The 21,108-nt window shown below is 30.0% G+C and overlaps 1 protein-coding gene and 6 non-coding genes across 12 annotated transcripts in view; 3 read left to right on the forward strand and 4 right to left on the reverse strand.

The window, feature by feature from the left end:
- The window catches only part of LOC109607399 (tyrosine-protein phosphatase non-receptor type 13), an 88,771-nt gene that overhangs the window by 44,413 nt on the left and 23,250 nt on the right, over nt 1–21,108 (forward strand). For 3 of the 6 annotated variants that reach the window (XM_049964400.1, XM_049964398.1, XM_049964399.1), the window contains one exon: nt 13,048–13,199. In XM_049964400.1, coding sequence (XP_049820357.1) covers nt 13,049–13,199 — 151 coding nt within the window. In that variant the 5' untranslated portion in view covers nt 13,048. Of the gene's footprint in view, nt 1–11,460; nt 11,953–11,998; nt 12,085–13,047; nt 13,200–21,108 lie in introns of those variants that run through there. The other 3 variants (XM_049964395.1, XM_049964397.1, XM_049964396.1) reach the window with 3 other exon arrangements.
- Trnaa-agc (transfer RNA alanine (anticodon AGC)) lies at nt 4,692–4,764 on the reverse strand. The gene has a single exon. It is a non-coding gene; the product is annotated as a tRNA-Ala (tRNA).
- Nucleotides 6,476–6,548, reverse strand: Trnaa-agc (transfer RNA alanine (anticodon AGC)). The gene has a single exon. It is a non-coding gene; the product is annotated as a tRNA-Ala (tRNA).
- Nucleotides 7,439–7,512, forward strand: Trnai-aau (transfer RNA isoleucine (anticodon AAU)). Its single transcript has one exon. It is a non-coding gene; the product is annotated as a tRNA-Ile (tRNA).
- Trnaq-uug (transfer RNA glutamine (anticodon UUG)) lies at nt 9,154–9,225 on the forward strand. Its single transcript has one exon. It is a non-coding gene; the product is annotated as a tRNA-Gln (tRNA).
- Trnal-aag (transfer RNA leucine (anticodon AAG)) lies at nt 19,383–19,464 on the reverse strand. Its single transcript has one exon. It is a non-coding gene; the product is annotated as a tRNA-Leu (tRNA).
- Nucleotides 20,676–20,748, reverse strand: Trnav-aac (transfer RNA valine (anticodon AAC)). The gene has a single exon. It is a non-coding gene; the product is annotated as a tRNA-Val (tRNA).

Consider the following 21,108-nt stretch of genomic DNA (forward strand, 5'->3'; position numbering starts at 1 on the left):
CGTTAACATATTTCATGCACGTCGTAATTTATCATATCACGCTGACTGACATAATGTGAACCATTATTTTCCCCCGAACAGTAATATGAATCAGATATACGTATTTTTGTTTGTTTTCCATGTATGCAACATTACGATTCTTAATAACCATGAAACGTGAGTTTATAAATCACATTTTGATGAATAAACCGTACGTGAATGTGATTTGAATGGGATTAGATTTGCATTGTCTTGGCTTGTCTCGGTTGTTTCCGAAAATGTTTAACAAAAAGATTTAATTCCGTGTATGATTTGTGAGTTTTAAGTCAATATACACATATGGATGTGAATTTACATCATTGGTAAATGTAAACCACAGCAAATTAACTAAGCAGTGTTTAATCAGTGATATTTAGTAAATAATTCTATTTGATGAAAATCGATGTAGTTTATTCAAATTAATATATTATCAATTAGTAGTTAATTCATTACTTTTCTTGATTGTCAGTGTATATCGGTAGTTAACGAAGAAAATTACAGTCTGTTTTATATAATATTCATCAATCAAGGAATTGTAATTCACTTTTTACATTTTTAATGGGCAACGTTCATTTGTTTTTCTTAGAATTTTAGTAAAAAGAAGTAGAGATAATTATTTTTCAAGTATTTTGTATAATTGTGTAAATAATATTTATGATATAATTTTCTGCATCCTTGAAATTTTATCCAATTAAACCATTACTCATTCAAATTTTCTTAAGGTTTCAGTAAAAATTGATATAAATTCAAATGATTTTACTCTAAAATTCTTAAAATCTTTAATTAACAATTGAGAAAACAATGTTTTTATTAAATCTTTCAGTTGAATGAAATTTTATTTAAAATTATCGTCTGCAACTTTCATGACAATATCGTAACAGAGCCTAAAATATACATACACTGAATTTTCTCGATTCTCTTGGATTCAAAATTAAAATTTTTCTTTTGTCCCTTCAGGATATATAGGGAAAGAGTTCCAGAGAGTTAGAGTAGAATGAAAGACACATACGGGCTAAGTAAGCGGTGCATTTTTTAATAGCCAGCGGCATTCAGTTGTTTTTCTTAGAATTGTAGTTTTTGAGAGAAGAAGTGGTAAATATTGAATATGTGATGTTACACTGACAATTATTATTTTTCTTTAATTTACAGTAGGTTACATTAAAAATATAGAAACTACTTGTCACATATTTATTCGGATGATTGAATATCCTAAACAGGAATTTAATTCATTTTTTTATTTGGGCTAAATCGAACACAAAGTTACTGTCATAAAAATATCAAAGTTGTGTCGATTTTTAGACTTTACATTTTTTAATTCAGTTATAAATATTTCTAACCTTAACAGATCAAAATTGTAAATATCAAATGAATGAATATTTAAACAATTGCAATTTCTTCAAAATTTTTGTATTTGCATTGACAAACTTATTTTATATTAACAATTAGATATTGATCCCAACATGTTAATAATTTATTTTATTTTATTATTATAATCAATCAATAGTGAAACCTTGAAAATATATAATTTTCATAATTTTTAATTTTAATTGAGAAAGCTTAACTGAAAATCCAGTTCGTTAGATTTTTCAAATTTTCATGAAATTTGTTCTATTGTTCATCTGAGATGTTCATGAAATTTTATTAATAATTGAAATATCATTAAAATTATTAATTTTGTGTTTGATTCAAAATATGTATTTTGCATTTAACCATGAAACCAAGAGAGTGATAAAGAAAAGCAAACAAACACATACAATTTCCATCTTTTTATTTATCATGATTATCTTTAGATTTTTACTTAAAATACATTTTGTTAAGATATCATCACACATATGAATTTAACTTTAGCTTAATAAACATTATTTATAATTATTATGAAATTATAAGGTAGAAATTATGTGCGATGAAAATATTGTTAACAGATAATTAATTTGGATGTCCAAGTGCGGCAATTACCAGTCGCACTATGGGTAATAAAGGCAATTAATCAAAACGATTAATGAAATTGTTCAAAGTGTTATGTAAAACCACGTCATAAACATGAACTTATTGCAAACTCGGTGGTGATTAATGATTAATTTTCTTGTTCTAAAATCTTAAGATATGATATGATGAGTAAAATTAATCATTATCAATTAATAAAAGTAAATAAAAGGTAATATACAACTTGGTGTATTTATCCTAGTTGGTGGAATACTAATTTTTATATAAATTTAAAAAACTGGGATAAAGGAAAATTCTTCCATATACGTAAATTATTCTTCCAAATATTGCAATATTATTCTGAGTGAGACTAGTATTTATTAATGTATGGTAGACGTCAAAACGTATAATGTATAACACAATCACGAGCATAATGGCTGCAGAATCTGCATCGACATGTTGGCCTGAATTTTGGGTATTAGTTTGTGTTTTAGTGTAGGAGACTAGGTCTCCCCTTATTGAGAGAACTATGAATCCACACTGATATGTACGGAGAATCGTACTGTAGTTCGTTATCATCCTTTATGTTTAACGCATGCCTCACTGCCTATATACGAAATATAATACTGGCTTTCATATTGTCAGTGTTATAGTGGAGTCTCTTGAACAAGCTAACTTTGGAGTCCTGCCCTAGTGCCCACATTCTCTAAGCTTGGCCCTATTTAACAATAGGATGTACTTCATATAATTGTTTTTAATCCACTTAGAAATGGATGATTTGATGAGAATTATTTTCCTGTTTTTTTCCTTTTTTCGAAGAGAGAATCTTTGATACCGCCAATTTCATTTTAAAAACACCGAATTTGTTATATCCATGCTACCCTTAAAATCCATGTTTTAACAAACTGTAATTTTATTGAAACAATTTTCAATTTAAATTGAAATAAATTCAATTAGAGGAAATTAAAAATATGCACTCAGTAATATCAATATGTGTTGTAACCGTTATTTAGATGAATGTGTAATTGATGAAACTATTGATTAAATGCAATTAATGATGAAATTACTATTACACAGAATTTTACTCAAACAACCGGAGTATTTTATTACTACACCGATAGAGTGGTAAACACGCCTCATTAATTTAAAGAAAGTTTTCTCAATAAAACTAAGCGATTTGAAGTTTAATCAATCAAACCGAAAGCCTAATATAAACAAAGAATCCTTTTATTTTTACGACTTCATGGAATTCTATTTGATTTCAATAAGAACTTATGTGTGTGTGTGTGTCTGACAATATGTTAGGTAAAAGTAATTCGGCATTTTAACCACTCAAGCAGTAAAGTAAGATTGATTTCTTCACAGGCTGTTTTATTTTATCAGTTCATTTATTATGTTAGGTGAAAAGTTTAGTCCCTTATAAGAGTAAAGCTCTAAGGAAAATTATTTCGATAAATTTAGTGATGGTTCATGATTTAATACAAATCCTTCGTATTAATTTACACAAACGTTTATTGTTTATTTAAAATGAAAAATATATTTTTTACAGGTTGTCAACGTAGTTTTATAATTATTACAAAATAAAAAATATTATTCTGTATTCATTTTAAGAATTTCAATATTGCAATTTTACAAATATCAGTAGTAAATCAATAGCATTCCAACTGCTCACAATTTTGTATTAAATTTCATGGAACGTTTACTTTAAAAGCTTTTAAATTTGTAGCCCGTTAATTTACATGTTGTATTATTTTATTGGGGTTTCATTTTACTAATTTAATTATTTATTGATTTTTATTTACTTAACTGCTTCATTTTGTTGACATGTAAACTAAACCAAATAATAATGGGAAAAAAAGCTAACGAATGTATAATTAACCTTCAGCCTATAAATTTAATTTAATCTAGCAACCTAATAAAATGATAAATTCAAAAGAAAATTGGGGTTATTTCAAAACTTAATTACGTAGGTAAACTAATTCTTTGTTAAAACAAGCCCATAAAGCACTTCTGAAGTGCCCAATATTGCGGGAGTGAATTTGAACAAGGAATTTTTCATAAAGTAATATAACTGTGAAAGAATAGTCGTTACTCCACTTCATGCTTTTATCAGCTATTCAATTATCACGGCTGTCTTGGCTTGAACAGATCTTCTGATCTTTAATTACAATCGATTTTCCTATTAATAACATAAAGTAAACTTAATTTTACATAAAATACGGAAATTTATATAAAATTTAATTAAGTCGTGACACGTGGCGTAAGAATAGTGATGTATCTATAGTTTAAATAGCGGGAAAGTTAATTGATATTGTGCTTGTTGAAACAAACTTGTTATACAATTTCGTGTCTAAGAATAACCTTCCGCTCAAGTTTTATAGTTAATTAAATTTTCGTTTGTTGGTGATAGTATAAAGTAAAAGTTTGTAACTATAAATATAATTTGTTTTAAAAAACAATCCACCTCAGAATTAATTATAAAATAGATTAGATTTACTTTACTAAGACTATTTAATTTAAATTATAGTTTCCATTGTTGATTTTTACGTGTGTTACAGACACAAAGAGTTTCACATTATTGGCATATTTCGATAATTGAGACTACAGTCCATTTTTTCATCATTCATGTTTATTGCGAAAACATAATGTAAAATTATATTTTAAACAAAAGAGGCTCCGTGTTACCATTTGCAAATATTTTTTAAAATGGACATTTTGCTTAACTTAAAAGTAAATTAGCAAAAACGAATTGGAGGCGCCGGGTATCGATCCCGGTACCTCTCGCATGCTAAGCGAGCGCTCTACCATCTGAGCTACGCCCCCGATGGTAAATTTTCTTCCCACAGATGTAGTTCAACGTAATTCAATATAATCAATTTTAATCAATCACGTAATCAATAAATCAATTTTATCTATTTATCAAAAATTATTTAAAAAGGTACTTAAAAAGAATGAGAACTTATTAGTTTAGAATGAAATTACTGTTTTAAATGGAAAAAATAAGAAATGTTCATTAGAAATCTGCAAAAAAAATATAATTAAAAATTCAGCTGAACTTTGGTTATTCGGATCTTGAAAACTCGAACTAAATATTTGGCACTACCTTCGAGAAGTCAAATTTCTCTTGCTCCAGGTAAACGCCTCCTTGATGATACCTGTCTTGTGCCCGAACGGTATTCTCTGTCGGCAACAGTTCAAAGACTTTATCAATGGATAAAAATAGTCCCGGAAATTCCTACAATTTACTTTATGGTGTTACATGATTATAGCATCTTGAATTCTAAATGTAATTACGTTTTATTAAGGGTTTTTCCAATTAAATGTCTTAAAGACAACCCCTACAATGGTAATGCTTATATTTCGTCACTAACTTCGTGTGGGAAAAACCATGTTTGAAAATTTTGACAAAACTATTCTGGAATGTTTTAATCGTAGTTTAATGAAAATAAAAATCCTTTCGACAAATACAAATTTCCAAGATCACGTAAGTATAAATATAAAAATACGCTTAGATTGAAAAAAGTGGGGTAACAAGAATAATAATAAGAAGAATTAGTTAAACTACGTACTTCATCAATACAGTTACTATTCAAATGGCAAATATATTTGAAGCTTATTGAAAATTTGAATAATGTAGAACAGATCTAACATTTTTTTTAATATGCACCGTTAAATATTGCGATCAATTTGCTGACTTGTTTTTATGAAATACGCTGTTTTACAAATAGTTTCATTTTTATCTACAATATAAAAAAACCTGTAAAGCACTGTTTATTCATCTTTATTTACTTTTTCAAACTGAACTGAATGATATTTTTGCCAAAAATTATTAATCAGTAATTAATATTATCAATATTGTAGGTTTTCGGTATTGATATTGAATGTGTTATATGTTAAAAATTATCGTTCTTGTATTATACATGTTGTTAAAGGAAGGAGATCTTTCTATTTTATTTGATCATTACCATATTATTTGGAAAAATTGAAATCAAATGAAAAAGTCATAACAACCCTTGCACAATATAAAAAGACATATATTAATTATATATTTTTTTATTTTAATTACGCATATCAATTTACTTACATCGTCCTAAGTTTAAAAAGTGTGATTTCAAACAAAAGTGGGACTTATTAACTAAAACTAAAATAAACCTTATTGGTCTTCAGGTAAAATACATTGTCACTTCTATATCGAGTCTCCTGCAGACACTTTGCGTCTTAGGCTCAGTTGTTGAGGAGGTGGATTACCGAGTGATGTCCGGAGTAGTCCAGTTGTTGGATGATCCAGTGAGTTCGGGAAGATTTTATGTTGTTGGTATAGTGTTACGTAATCTAGTGGGTGATTTTATGATGATATATGATATATATGATTTTGAGTGTGTGGCAAAGATTATGATGGTAGTTTGTGAAAAATTGGATGATATACTCATATATTTTGGTTGTATCTTTTAATTATCAATTGTACATATTAAAGGTTACTCAAAAAATACTAATACTAGTTATATATTTTAAATTTTATAAAATAAAAATAAACTGGAGGCGCCGGGTATCGATCCCGGTACCTCTCGCATGCTAAGCGAGCGCTCTACCATCTGAGCTACGCCCCCGTTGGGAATATTAATAATTAATTATATTGATATAGTTCAGATGATAGAAACTCATAAAAATTATAAAATCTTTTTCAACCTTATGTAAAAACTAGTCTGCAGCTACGTGTATAGTTTTAATTAACTCCTTTAAAAATTTTATTGATAACGATCGCATAAATCTCCCCTAATTGTTCTTGTTTAAGAAATTTTATTCGAACTGCATTCTCCAACCGAAAACAAACCCGGTTCCATTCCTTTCCGCATACTCCATTAATCTTAATCTGAGTTTAGGTTGTGAACTCCGGGAGTGCCTTTTGCTCCATTACGTTCTGTTTGCGCGGGACGGTAAGCTCAATTACTTTTTTCTGTGTTCGCTTATCATTTTATAATACTACTAGTTGGCTAGGAAAAATGAAACGCCGCTTATTGTTAGTTTAGTTGTTTGGCGGTGTAACGAACCGAAAAACAACGTCTGCACCTCGGCGTGTAAAACATAAATTTTGCATGAATTACAAATTTTCCAAGACACAAAAGGGATTTTATAGAACGTTTTGCGGCCCACTCAAATGTAACTAATTTAATTTTTATGTCTCCATTATTTTTGAAGATATAGTAATACGTAATATTATGGGTATATATCAAATGTGTATTTTATGAAAATAAGAGAAACTTAACATTTTTTATAAAATAGTTAAGAGAATTAAAAGACCTATTGAGCATGTTATCACATTACCTGTGTTCCATTGAAGATCTCGATTTTATGGTAAATCGAGTTGAAAAGTGCCCTCTTTTGGTTACCCGTCTGAACGGTCTTGTATCAGTAGCCAGGAGATTTTTGAGATATTGCTGATCTAATATATCATTGGCCAAAAATTTCGAGTTATTTATGAAAAATTTTGAATTTATCAGGCCCATTAGCTCAGTTGGTTAGAGCGTCGTGCTAATAACGCGAAGGTCGCGGGTTCGATCCCCTCATGGGCCATACTTTTTTATAAATTATCCAAGATAATACTTATTAAAACACATTAATTAATTGTTTTATATCAATTTGAATTTTTATAATGTATGAAACTTACGGGATTAAGAGAAATAATATTTAATGAAACTTTTTTAACCAAAATATTTGTGGGCAAAGTTAGTTAAAATTTTCTGAATAACATACTTAAAACGTTTAATTATATCATGAAACATTTTAATTAACATTCCTCTATGTGTAACTTCAAATTAAAAAGATTGACTTTAATTATTTTTTACTGACTCTTTTAATTTAGTTAACCCAAACATATTTTAATTTATCTCGTGAGAACGGCACAGATTTTTTGTTGCACTACAAATTATAATTAATAATAATTCATGTTATTAAAAATGTAAAGCAACTTTAACACATAAGTTTTAGAATAAAAAGAAGTGAAAATTTATTTTAAAAGTATTGCCACCAAAGGATTGCATATACTACAAAGCCAAGATTATTTATCGTATACGTATGATAAATAGAACATACTAAACATAAACAAAAAAAAGCTCATATAGTTTTGTATTAAATTACAATAAGTACAATGAGTTTAATTATTATTAATTATGCAGTACTAGTCCCATAACTATTAAGACGATATAAAAAGGGCAAGAACAAAAGGCTTATTCGATAATGAGTAAACAATTATTTAATTAATTTTTTTATTAATTAAAATTACCAAAATTGGAACCGCCTTCTCAAAAATCGACATTAGCGATCATTTGATTCAAAATATTGATTCCAACAATTGATTTTTATTAGACATTGTTGGCATATATTTTTTAATCATTTTGATGCAAGTTCTATTAATAAAAATAATTACAATACAATATATTGAGAGTACAAAATTTTTAGAAACGCTGTTTCAAATTTCATGTACTAATTTTAGAATTAAAATTAATAACTTATATACATATTATTTCCCCTAGTGAAATTGTGTTCATTTATAATTGATATTCAATTATTAATAATTAATTAATGAGTATGGTGCGGGCGCTTCAAATGACTTTAGCATATGAATTTACAGTCAGATATATATTTGCTAATACATTTCTAAACAAGTATGACTTTATCAATGATTAATTATCATATTTTCTATAAAATATCAAATCAAATAATTTATTTTTTCTTCTAATGATGAAATTATCAATGCCTGATATAAAGCAAAATAAATTTTAATCTAGAATTAAAGAATTGTTTGGTTTTGTGAAAAAAATTGCGAATTTGTCCTTCGTTTTTTAAACGAAATCACATTACACGGGAAATCCCTGTTAAAAGGTAAATGGAATTGAGTTTCGGTGACAAAAAAAGGATAAATCGATTTGGTAATTATCAAAAACGTTGACCTCAATTTAAAGTATAATTGTATCAAGTGAAAAAGATATTTTCTCGGTTTAACTATTGCTAAAGAATTCATCCTTATTGAAAATTGAAACAACCAATAAATTAGGTATTTAGTGATATATCTAAACTCAATAATATTTTAATAAATTATATATATTTCTATAAATAGCAATTGTAAACAACATATTTGCTAAGATCATCGTTCATTTATCTGTATGCACTTAATAAATGCATTTCGCGATTTTACCTCTTTTTCATTCTAAGGGAGGTTCCATGGTGTAATGGTTAGCACTCTGGACTTTGAATCCAGCGATCCGAGTTCAAATCTCGGTGGAACCTATTCTTTTACCTTTTTACTCATTTAATAGAAATATTTTACATTGTTATTAAATATTATTACAAATTTTTATCTCAATTACTTGTATATACTGAATTAAAACTTTGTATTTTAACTTTAATTTTAAAGCCCAGTATGTTATTTCATAAATTGAAATAAAATATTACCCGAAATGTTTATTTAAAACGCATAAACGTCTGCATTGAATATGAAGTTTTATCATTAAATTTAATATTTTCCCTTAACAAGATAAACTCTATTAGAACAGAGTACTGTTTGGCAGTTTTATTACCCCGGAGATTTTCAATTTCAAGCTTTACAGATGACTGCCAGTGCTATTTTTCTCCTATTCCCCACTTTTCTTCCTCGGCCACCATTTTACTCAACGTCAGCCTGCTTATAATGAAACTCTATTCGAAGTAATCGTTGAATGTACTGTATTATTTTGAATTCCAGCATATGTTTGCATTCTTTGTCTATTGCTTTTTTATAGTTAATTTTGGCAAACCAGCTATTATTTAATACTACAGACAAAATAACATCGAATATATTCATGAAACGTGGATCCAAATGTCAGACTTTTATTGGTACAACCGTTGCGTATTTTATGTGAATTTTATGGAATGTAAATCGAATTTTATCGGCGAATTTAAATTACATTCTAATATCTCATTCATATTTCATGTAATTATATATAACGATAGTCACATTAAAGTGTAATATACATATAGTAAATTGTACTTATTATTTTGTTGTACTAATTATACTGAACATCATATTAGAATTTTAGAGAATAATTAAAACTGTATATTTGATCTGTTTTATTAATTTGTTAACATAATTTTAAATTATTGGGAAAATAGGAAATTTTAAACTGAATTTACATATTCATAATCGTTTAATAAATAAAATATTTTTATTAAAATTTAGAAAGGCATTCTATTTTTTTCTGTTCAAAGCAAAACATATAAATATATAATATGAGCAAGGGAATTTCGAAATTTATTATTCGATATTCCATAGTAGGTGTACCTTTTATATCCTAGAATCTATATTCATAAATCACACAATAATAACGTTTGGAGCAGTTCCGCTATAAATTTTAGATTCATCGACCATTATTTTAATTATTTCCAAATTCCTGCAATCGATTGCAGGTTAATATATCAGCATGAATGTCGTCGTTGGAAAAAATCATCGAAGTAAATTTTCATTAACAGCCTTAATTGTAATGAAAAAGTATGAGTCTCTTGAGTACCATGAAATTGAAGATTGCCAGACAAGAAAATATGGATGTTGGGACTAATTTACCACTCTCGTAATGAAAACGTCGCTCGTGGAGTAATTAGGGGCATCATTTCGTTGTCTAATTAACATAGCTTTTTACGAGTAAAATTTCTGTATATGCCTAAAATTAATATTAAAATATTTGGAATTAAAACTCTGATCCAAATAATTAAGTGGAAAAATCTCCTTTTCAAAGTTTGTTTACAATTTTTAATTGTTGTAGATGTTACGTTCATTTTTATATTAAATTTCTACAACAGAAAGGTACACACTTTTATATATGTGACCAATATTGTTTAAACTATTTACTTCGGTATAGTTTTACGTCAAAACCTTAAAGGGGAATACTTTGGTGTAGTGTTCGTCTTTCGAAGTTAGTTGTGCTTGAACTGTAAATTTAACACAAACTAAATTTAACTTTATTCACAGGATTTACAGCAAACATAAATATTGTAACTATATCCTGTCCTACCTTAGAACCATTGGAATCAAGAGGAAGACATTAGTGAAACACAAATTCAATGTTTTATTTGAAAAATGAATTCACACTTGAATAAATTGTGGTCTCCATTCAAAATATCATCAAAACAAATTATGCTGTATGAAGAAGAGCATGTTTTTACTGTAGGTTTAAAATAAACGTCAGTTAGATGAGCAGTGAAATTCGCAAATCCTGTTTACGAACTGAATGCAGCAGCTTTTGTGAAATTTGATTTTAATACCATTAGACTTGCTGTACGATTTAACGATCTAATTTTAAAAACAATGACGTATGCATTTCTAAAGATATTAACAAACGTGGGTATTCTTAATTTTAGAAATGTAAAACAATACCATGTAAACGTCATCAACTGTCACACAAATATATTTATCAGAATTATTTGATATAAAATTATTGTACGTAGCACATATTTAAAAATATATTGCTGATGTATTTTTAATTTCGCAGGCGTGGCACGTGCGTTTCCGAACGGCACAAACACATTCACAGAGCGATTAGCTGACCTATTGATCTTCCCTAATTTAACTGCAACGATTTTGATTCGAAATCATCATCAGGGAGGTTTCATGGTGTAGTGGTTAACACTCTGAACTTTGAATCCGAATTCGATTCTCGTTGGAGCCCACTTTCCCGCCCCCGCATTATTTCTTTCGTGCTTTTTGTTCTGTTAATCTATCCCCGGGGCAAAGACAAAAAATTCAATTACATTAATGCCAGATTATAAATCTGTAAAGGAACGGTTTAAGGCAAAATCCCAAGGCACAAATAAATTTTTTAATTGTAGACTGCGAATTGTGTAACTGCGTAACCTACATGGCACACAGACCAACAATTAGGTCTGGTTGACGGAGAATGAAAAAGTTCTGGGTAAAAGAGGCATTTCCGAGAAATATGGAGCACATGTTGCATTATTGTTGGGCCGCCAATATTCGTAAACTAGGTATTGTATTGCCTTTCATAAAAAGAATCTACCTACAACATTTCAGCTCTGTTTACAATGTGCAGACGAAAATCAGTTGTGCTGAGTGATACGAGTTGGAAACATGTATATACCCGATCATATTTTACACTGGTGAGTTAGAAGAAAATAATTAATGAATTCAAATTAACGAGTCGTCATTAAAATTTTGATACATGATACAGTCTTTAATTGAGGTAATCCTATTTGGTTCTAACTTCAAATCATGTTAATAATTACTAGTCGATATTTTTGATACAAAATTTATTTATTTAACATTGCAACCTGTAAGTTGCTGGAAGTTTCAAGCAACGTTGTACAAAACAAATTTAAACCGATAAATCTTACCGTAATATATAATAGGATTTTTAAAATGAAACGTTTTTGTTCTAAAATGGTCACTTCAAGTATTTATGAAGGCAACGTTTCTTAATTTTTCATATTAATCTGCTTTTCGCATTGTTTTCATAACAATGGAACAAAGGGGTTATAAGTACGCATTCGTATTTAGCTACTTTTAAAATCATATTTTTAAAGAACAGTTACTCTTTTGTACCACATAATGTATATGCATAATAAATAAAGTAAATTATAATAGATATGACAGCAAGCATTGAAAATATATTAAAATTTGTCAATTTATAAATTAGAATTAAATTACAAGTATTTCCAATTGTCGCAGCCCATTAAAACAACTTTATTTGTTCTATTTGGATTTACGTCATATTTCCATTTACTTCATTGCACCTGTAATTTTATTAATAATAAAAGTTGCTAACTTTAATCAATATCAAATAATGTGAGTAAATTCAAAATTGTCATTGTATAAAACAATGTATCGACAGAGGTTAAACAATATAACTGAAGTATTAACTGCCATTCATATTTATTTTGCATACATTATTTAATACCTTTTTATTATATATGATATATAAGTTACTTTTACAAATGGCTATGGCCCACATAGCATAGATGTCATGAACAATAGCCGTTATTACGCACTTGTTCAATAAACTATCACAAATAGTTTTACTTTTGCATAAGTAATATTGTGACAAGCGTTTATTTTATTTCCAGCATGTCCCAAAATAAAATCAACGAGTCAAGGAATCATGAGGGACCATCTTTGGGGGATCTCCTGACGGCACGTCCTTCGGGTCTTCTAGAACCCGAAACATGGGCAATCCTCTGTCAAGCTGTACAGGCCCTTCAAGATTTATTTTTATCCGGTGAGTCAACATTTTGAATTTTACAACAATTTTTGCCATTCTCGGTGTCAATAAAATTTACTAAATTCGAGTGATATGGATGAGGAAGACACTTGTTCCATGTGCATTACGTTAAGCCGTGAAATCAAACGTGGATGGATCGGTGAGGGAATTGTGGGTTTCAATTAGCGTCAGATTAAAGGCACTTGACCAGCCCATCAATCTCACTAAGATGACAGTCGACTATTTTCTCGACTGACATCAGTTGTCCCCCATAAATTCATCGGTCTGGATGGATGTTGTATGCTCCACTATGGAGTTTTGGCAACTACAGCCGCTTGTATTGTTGACGGGATTATCCTCCATTTACTCCAGGACACTGACGGCTCAACTAAACTTCGGGAATAATTCCTAACATAAACTATAAATTACTAAGTGATATTGAATGGGTCTGGTCCAGTAAAAACAAACTTATGGAATTAAGGGAATATACTATGTTCTCGTAATTCCATAACTTACGGAATTAACCTATATTCTACCTATAGGTAGGATTTTGAAACGATCTCCTTGTAATTTCAATTTAATTTTGATGTTCCCTTGTATCTCTTGAATTTTAAGGTACTATTAAATAATTTATTTGAATATTTTTTTCAAATTATGTGTATAAATTTAAAACTATTAATTTCAATAAATTCAAATCACTGTTTCAATAAGCATACATTATTTATAATATCCGATTATAATCGAATCGGAAGTTTCAAATATTCACTAACCACTAATTGTATATTGCAATCACGAAATTGCCTCCGATGCTCTCTGAACTACACTAATAGTTACAACCTATTGCATTGCATTAGATGATTTAAATTTGCAAACATCTCCATAATATTGAATAGTAAAATTACCGGGAAAAAAATGTAAAATATTGGATTTAATTTCTACTGAATGGTTTTGGTTATTATCAACCCCCATTAAGTCGAGAAAGCAATCTGCAGTGTTGGCGTCGCCCGATTAACCAATCAATTTCTCCATCTCGTTTCGGAAAACTATCGAAGACTGAATGGCAATTAGTGCCCGGTAATTAATGCTGCACTCGATGAAAGAAATAGCACTCAGATAAATTAAAGCGAAACCGTGCGGACAAATTGGGGAAAATTCGGAAACCGACAAGGCCAAAATAAACATGAATCGGTGAAAACGTAAGAGGTGGTTGTCGCTCACAACGTATACGAGAGGGTATAACCTACGCCTGGATTTTCCACTAAAGCTCAACTGTAAACACCTACGCTGACAATATTTATGTGCCCCGAGTTCTGCAGCCATTTCACTTCTATGTGCCACCACTCGACCGAACCAAAATTAATTCGAAAGTTTATTATGATTTCGAACTTCGATATGTGACCGGAGGATTATAAACGTTTTTGTGGGGCCGTCTCACACGTATTTGTATACGGGGACAGTTAATTGGAAATATTTAATTTAACCTAAGTTGCTTAACTAACACTTTGTTCTTGTTTTAACAATACTTGTTTTATACTATGTACTGAAAAGTGAGTAATTACATTATTACATTATAAGATTCATCAGCGGCACGACGCATTTATAATGTGGTAGTAGGAGAAGCTCTAAGTAATGACGTCACATGGTTATGATTTAGTCAGTGGCAATGAATGCATTGAAGATGAATAACGCCAAGGTTGTCCTGAAACTTGTACCAACGAAGAAATTAAGGAATATCTTGTAACTAAATTGCGATGAATCGTCAATCAGAAAGAGTCTCCGTACAATGTATTTTAACAAAAAGGTGGTCAAATGGATTCCACATAAATTAAGCGAGGATAACAAAATTAGGCCTTTGGCAATTGGCAATTCTCTCTTTACATGCGGTGCCTTTTATTGATTGAGCGACAATAACGACAATTTTCAATTGTCTGGACATTGGGTTTGGTAAATCTGATGGAATAGTACTTAAAAAAAGTGCACACATATTTTGATGAGTGTGTTTAAGGACATAAAAAATTTACATACTGTGTCTAATCCTCCATGAAGTACTAATATTTCTTCATATGTACATATTATTTATTTTTGTTACTATTATTTTTTTGCGTAATAAAAGGTTTAACTTCGAAGAGGACGTAAAAAATTGACCATTTGGTTAGTTTCAAGAATCCTGAATATTTTCAAATTAATTAATATAGTGTATGATAAACAAAAATTTCATTCAATTCCAATCAAAATTTTATTAAAATTTAAACAAATACTTTTTAATGCCTATAATACTCAAATTTAATTTTATAAATCCAAAATCATATGTGTGGATTCGAGATAGGCTTAGTTAAACGAAATGTTAAAATTATTTAGTATGGTCTGACAAATCATTACGTTGAACATTTCAATAACGTCTGCAAAACGTGTTGTGTGCACCAAACTTATAGAGCACTTGAATTCGGAGGTGCTTTCCATGAAAGGAATTGTTAATTGGTCACCACGATCATGTAATTAAAGCTGTGGGGTTATGTTAAATCTTTAGTCTACATCAAGAAACCAGCAACTATTGACGCCTTGGAAGCCTACATAAACCTAAACTTAAACTTAGACTTAACAATCTATTTACTGAAAATTGGGTCGAAAATCCGACTGAATTGAACTAACAAAATATACTTCGTCTGGAATAGTTGCGACGTAAATTTGTCAGAAATTCTTAACTAACCAAATACTTCCAAACAAAAATTGTTTGAATGTTATTCAGAGTAAATTAATATATTTTAGTGAGTATTTAATTTGTTTAGTTCATTTCTATTAGTGCTCTGATTTATTAAAATAATAATATTCTACTATAATATTAATTAAAATATAAATTTGAATTTAATGGCTTTTAATATTAATTTTATAACAACCGAGAAGCCATTAAAATAATTATTATATGTTTGTTTTGTATGTGTCGATAGTTGTTTGTCGAATAATCCTTCACTTGTTTAAAAACCTTCACAGGGTGTGTAGAAAACAGGCGTTATGTTACCATATTAAGACGTCTCAAACTTCTAGCTGTTGTTTATTTTTGTTCCATGTATCTATTTGAAACTTTATCCTTTATTACTCTTGATTATATTTAAAAATTAACATAAAAATGTTGTAGTTGACATTTATAATTATATTTTTTGATGTGGCAGTCATTTTTGAGTACATAATATAAACATAAGTAAATTAAGTTGCCCAAAGCTTTTAATCACGTAAGTTTTCAACTCAGAGCATTACGCATTTTAACAAATTCTTTTTTCTTACTATCTGACTCGTTATAAGCATTGTTCCCTATGATTGTTACCATACTTTCCAGATATTAGGCCAAATTGACATTTTAAAACGCCCTTAACGGGACTACGGCAACAGTTGTAAGCCATTTCACTAAATTCCTTTTTATTGTAATCTAGAATTCAATGCATCGAATTAGTGACTGTTCGTTTAAAGTATCTCAGTAACGAAAAATAAAATTGTTCTAACTACTGTTAATTTATAAAATTAGCGCGCCAATAAAATAAAGTAAAATCTACGATGTCAAAAACTTCTCCGAGTTTTTGTTATTTCTCTCCTTTCCCTCGCAGCTGAGGACTAAATTGTTTGCTTGTCGTCGACTTTATATCGAGTCTCGTTTTGATAAAAACGATAAGGAATACCTGGATGAAATAAGGGAGAAAACAGGCTCTACATTGTAACCACTTTACTGAAATGTGGACGATAAGCACAACAAATGAATCCACTTACAGATATATTCCGTTTTGGGATCTCCCTCTCTATTTGTACTTTATATTTTTTAAGTGACACAATGCTTTTTAGGAACGTCTAACGTAATAATTGGAAAGAAATGTGACGTTTTGTTGGGTTGAATTCTGTTACGGTCGGATTAGTTTCCTTCACAGACCTGCTTTGTTATTTGTAGATATCACTTATCAACACCCACACAATTTTATGTCTTTGATAAATCAACGATACATGTTAAGAGTTGAAATTTTCCGAACGTTCAATTTTATGTGTCATAAAATTTATTATTAAATGCGAGGTGTATTAAAAAAGGCTTAGTTCATTTATTTCGTGTTATTCCTGGGTATGTCTATTCCATCGAATTTTCTATAAATAGTCATAAATCTTCGTCACGTCCATGATTGATGTCACTTTAAGGCAGTAGGGAAATTGGAAGGAATAATATTTAAGCTTCCCGTTCCTTTATAAGAACTTATAGGATATCACAGGTGGTTCGGAGAATTTAACACAATCAATACCAACCGATACCCAATGTGTACATTATCTTAATTTTTCCTTGGCTTCAATATTTTTATATTCTGTTGATCAGCCATTATAATCTCCCGGTTTTTAATAATGGGAGTCTGTTAATCTTATTTAAATAAAATTAGTAAAAGTCAAAAATCACAAAAGATTAATTATGTCATTCACTTTATATTTATCTACAAATAGTAATATTCTTAAAAGTATCAAAGTTACTACCTCTGTAATAATTTATAATCACTAATCGTTGGCGTGTAATTATAAAGTAATCTGCTTTATGGAAATTTAATTACATAGTGGACACTTAGTAGACCAGTCTCCAATTTAAGCACGGGAAGATCAGGGAAAGCGTTTTACCATATTTAATAATCGAGGTGATACGGATGACGGTTATGAAACCTCTCGCTTGAATTTAATTTGGATAATATTCCGAGTGACATAAACTGCATAATTTTTGTATCTCGTATCTAATATCAAATTTACCATTATTTTTTGCGATGTTTCAACGGTGTTTCTAAATTGATTTTTAAATTGATGGATGAAAATGAAAAGCTTAAATACACAAGGTAATTTTTTTAATCTGAAATATTCATATATCTCAAATAATAACCATTTAAAAATATATCTGTTATAAAAATTTAATCATTCTGTGGGGCAAATACACTAATGTTGAAATTAGTACATCCACCCGGTTTATTAGTACTCAAGTTTCAAATTTAAAAAAGTCTCAGATTCACATGGGTTTCCTCAAAAAAATAAAAAAGCGTATAACAAAATTTATTTGAATTGTGGAAAAAAATAAGTTTACGTGAGAAAATCGATACCAAACATTACCAAATTTTAATCGTTTATTCCTTGCTATAACATCTTTGTTTTACCAAAAGAATTTTAAATTTGAACTTTCCCTTCTTGGTGTTCCAATTTCTTTGTCAGTGAGTATATATCATTAAGCGTTTATATGTGCACATATCTTTATACAATTAAATGATTATTTTAATTTGTACAGTTTATCTCAATTATAAAGTATCATGACCCGAAATAAAATTTGCCGTGATTATATTTTACCCATTTCAACAAACAAGAGTATCCCATTTACATAAATTTTAATTAAATTAGCATTTATTATTTCATTTTGTTACGTAAAATTTGTGTAAAGAGCCTCCTTTAAATTTCGACAGCCGTAGAACAATTTCCGGAATCTGAAGAATTATTCAAACCGGTTCCCAATTTAGTCTAATATTAAATTTACCTATCTGAATAAAATCATCTTTGCGCGCGCTTATAAAGTCGAATTTATCATTTTCACTTTGTATTCGAGATGTCTTTGAATAAGAAATAAATATTTTCCGGCATTTGTACACAACCCAAGGGAGCTTTGCCGTTTTATTTGCGGCTGTTTCACGAAGGAGTACTACATAAAGTTCATACATATTCTGTCTTTCGCTACAGTGGGCATAAAGAATGCTCCGGGTGGTAATAAAATCCGGTTTAACCGATTTGAATTAGTGGCGGTATTAAAGTATTCATGTAATTGCACGTGAAAACGTCTAAACCTTTTTTGCGAAAAATATGTAATATGAAAGACTGTAAAAAAGTGGTGAACATGCACGAATGGAAATGGAAGTGTCGTTGTTAAATTTCTCACATGGATTTTACAGACTAATAATAATAAAATTATTTTCCTGGTGTATGAAAATACTTGTTTTATATTTGAAATTTCATATCAGAATATATTGAAATGAAAAAGTGTAAGTATAAATGTGCCTTTTTAATCAAATGTTGGCACTACGTTTATTTTAGTTATTGATTTTAAGTTTAATTAAATAGTTTGATGATGATGTGGAACTATGTTACTGGATTCAATAACCAAATATCACATAGTATTTTTATGTATATGTTGCCAAATTCATTTTAACAAAAAGATTGTGGCAGCGGTGGGATTCGAACCCACGCCTCCGAAGAGACTGGTGCCTTAAACCAGCGCCTTAGACCGCTCGGCCACGCTACCTTATAAAAAACGTTGTTAAAGGGATGAAATTTTTGTTTTTGTTATAAAAGATAACTGTATACAAAGATAGCACATCTTCCCTCCAATAAACTTAAGGTTTAGAAGGTTCTTTAACTCGATTACTTGCGATATTTTATGAAGTCGCATAGTGGGTACTTCAGTAGGTAGGTCCTTAAAACGATCTCCCCCCCTATATTATTTTAGTACCTGTTAACCCACCTCCAAAAATAATAGAATTTGATTTCTGTGGCACGTGTCTATACATATTTTCAAATCATCTTTATTGGGGAGGTGGTTACCTTGCCGGTATTGTGGCATCTCTGAGTGACAATAATGATTTAGGAAATAACAAGGGTCCCAGGCTCTCCTTATATGAGCGAAGCATTTATAAGGGCATTTCGTTTTCAATATGGTTGAGACAGTGGACTTTGGAATTGTGTTTGTTGTGTTTATTTGGATTAATTTTTATTTTTCACCTGTCGTAGAATTTGGTGAGCTACTCATTTTCATCTGTTTGGCGGCTACTTGCGAATGAAAGGTTTTGGGAAGCGTAGGGACGTCAGAGGTGTACAGGGAGTATAATTGCGGGGCTAGGACAGTGCCTTGAGGAACTTTATTCTATTTGCTGTGGGTTAGGCAGGGTGCCATCTATTCTGACTTGGAAAGTCCTAACGACCAGGTATGTGCCGATCAGCTTGGCCATGTATTCAGAGAAACCTTCCCTTGCTTCCCCCACGACTCTAACCACCTGAAGGGAAGTATCATCTGGAGGTGTTATTTTCAGCTTGGATAGGGCGATAGGTCTGTAGGAGTGAGGAACTTTTGGATCTTTGCCAGGTTTTAGGATGGCGATAATAATTGCGGATTTCCATTGGTTGGGGAGGTGTTGAAGTTTAATTATAGCGTTCATTATGTTATACTATTTGTATTATGGTTTTGTTAGGGAAGTTTTTAATTAGGATGTTTTCTATGGTGTCTGGACCAGGGCATTTGTTGTTCGGAAAGGATTTTATTAAGCTACATATTTCGGCAGGGTCCAGTCTGTGAGTTGTGTATACTGTTTTAGTGTTACGCAAATGTATTTATTTTTTCTGTGTTGGTCAGGTGTTATTTGTGACTGTAGTTTATGTCCGGCTCAATCTCTCAAAGAACGCAGTGAACATGTCAAGGTGGATTCATCTTACGATTATAAAAAGATTCACAAAAAGTTATGTTTCCGCCCGGGATCGAACCGGGGACCTTCCGCGTGTTAGGCGGATGTGATAACCACTACACCACGGAAACAAGTTATTCAAATTGGATTGGAAAAAAAATCGGAATTGCTTAATATTTATATTCTGAAAGATTAATAAAATATTTAGTTTCTTGTTCTTCAACAAGTCATTATCTGCTTTAAACGAGGTAGAATATCACAATTTACCTGGAACTTATGACAGATATTAAGGCCACGGAGACTGAAAAACATCTCCTTAGTCATGTATGGGTAAAAAGATCAATGAGGTATTACTTTAGACACCCATTAACGTTTCAAAAAATTTTGGGCATGACTCCCTCATTTAGGATATTGAGGGCTGACAAGTACTTATTTATAGATGTTCATATATTATATAATTTAAAGAACCTAACATAGTCCATGTACGACAA

This window comes from Aethina tumida, chromosome 3 (assembly GCF_024364675.1).
Source record: "Aethina tumida isolate Nest 87 chromosome 3, icAetTumi1.1, whole genome shotgun sequence".
Classification (NCBI taxonomy): Eukaryota; Metazoa; Arthropoda; class Insecta; order Coleoptera; family Nitidulidae; genus Aethina; species Aethina tumida.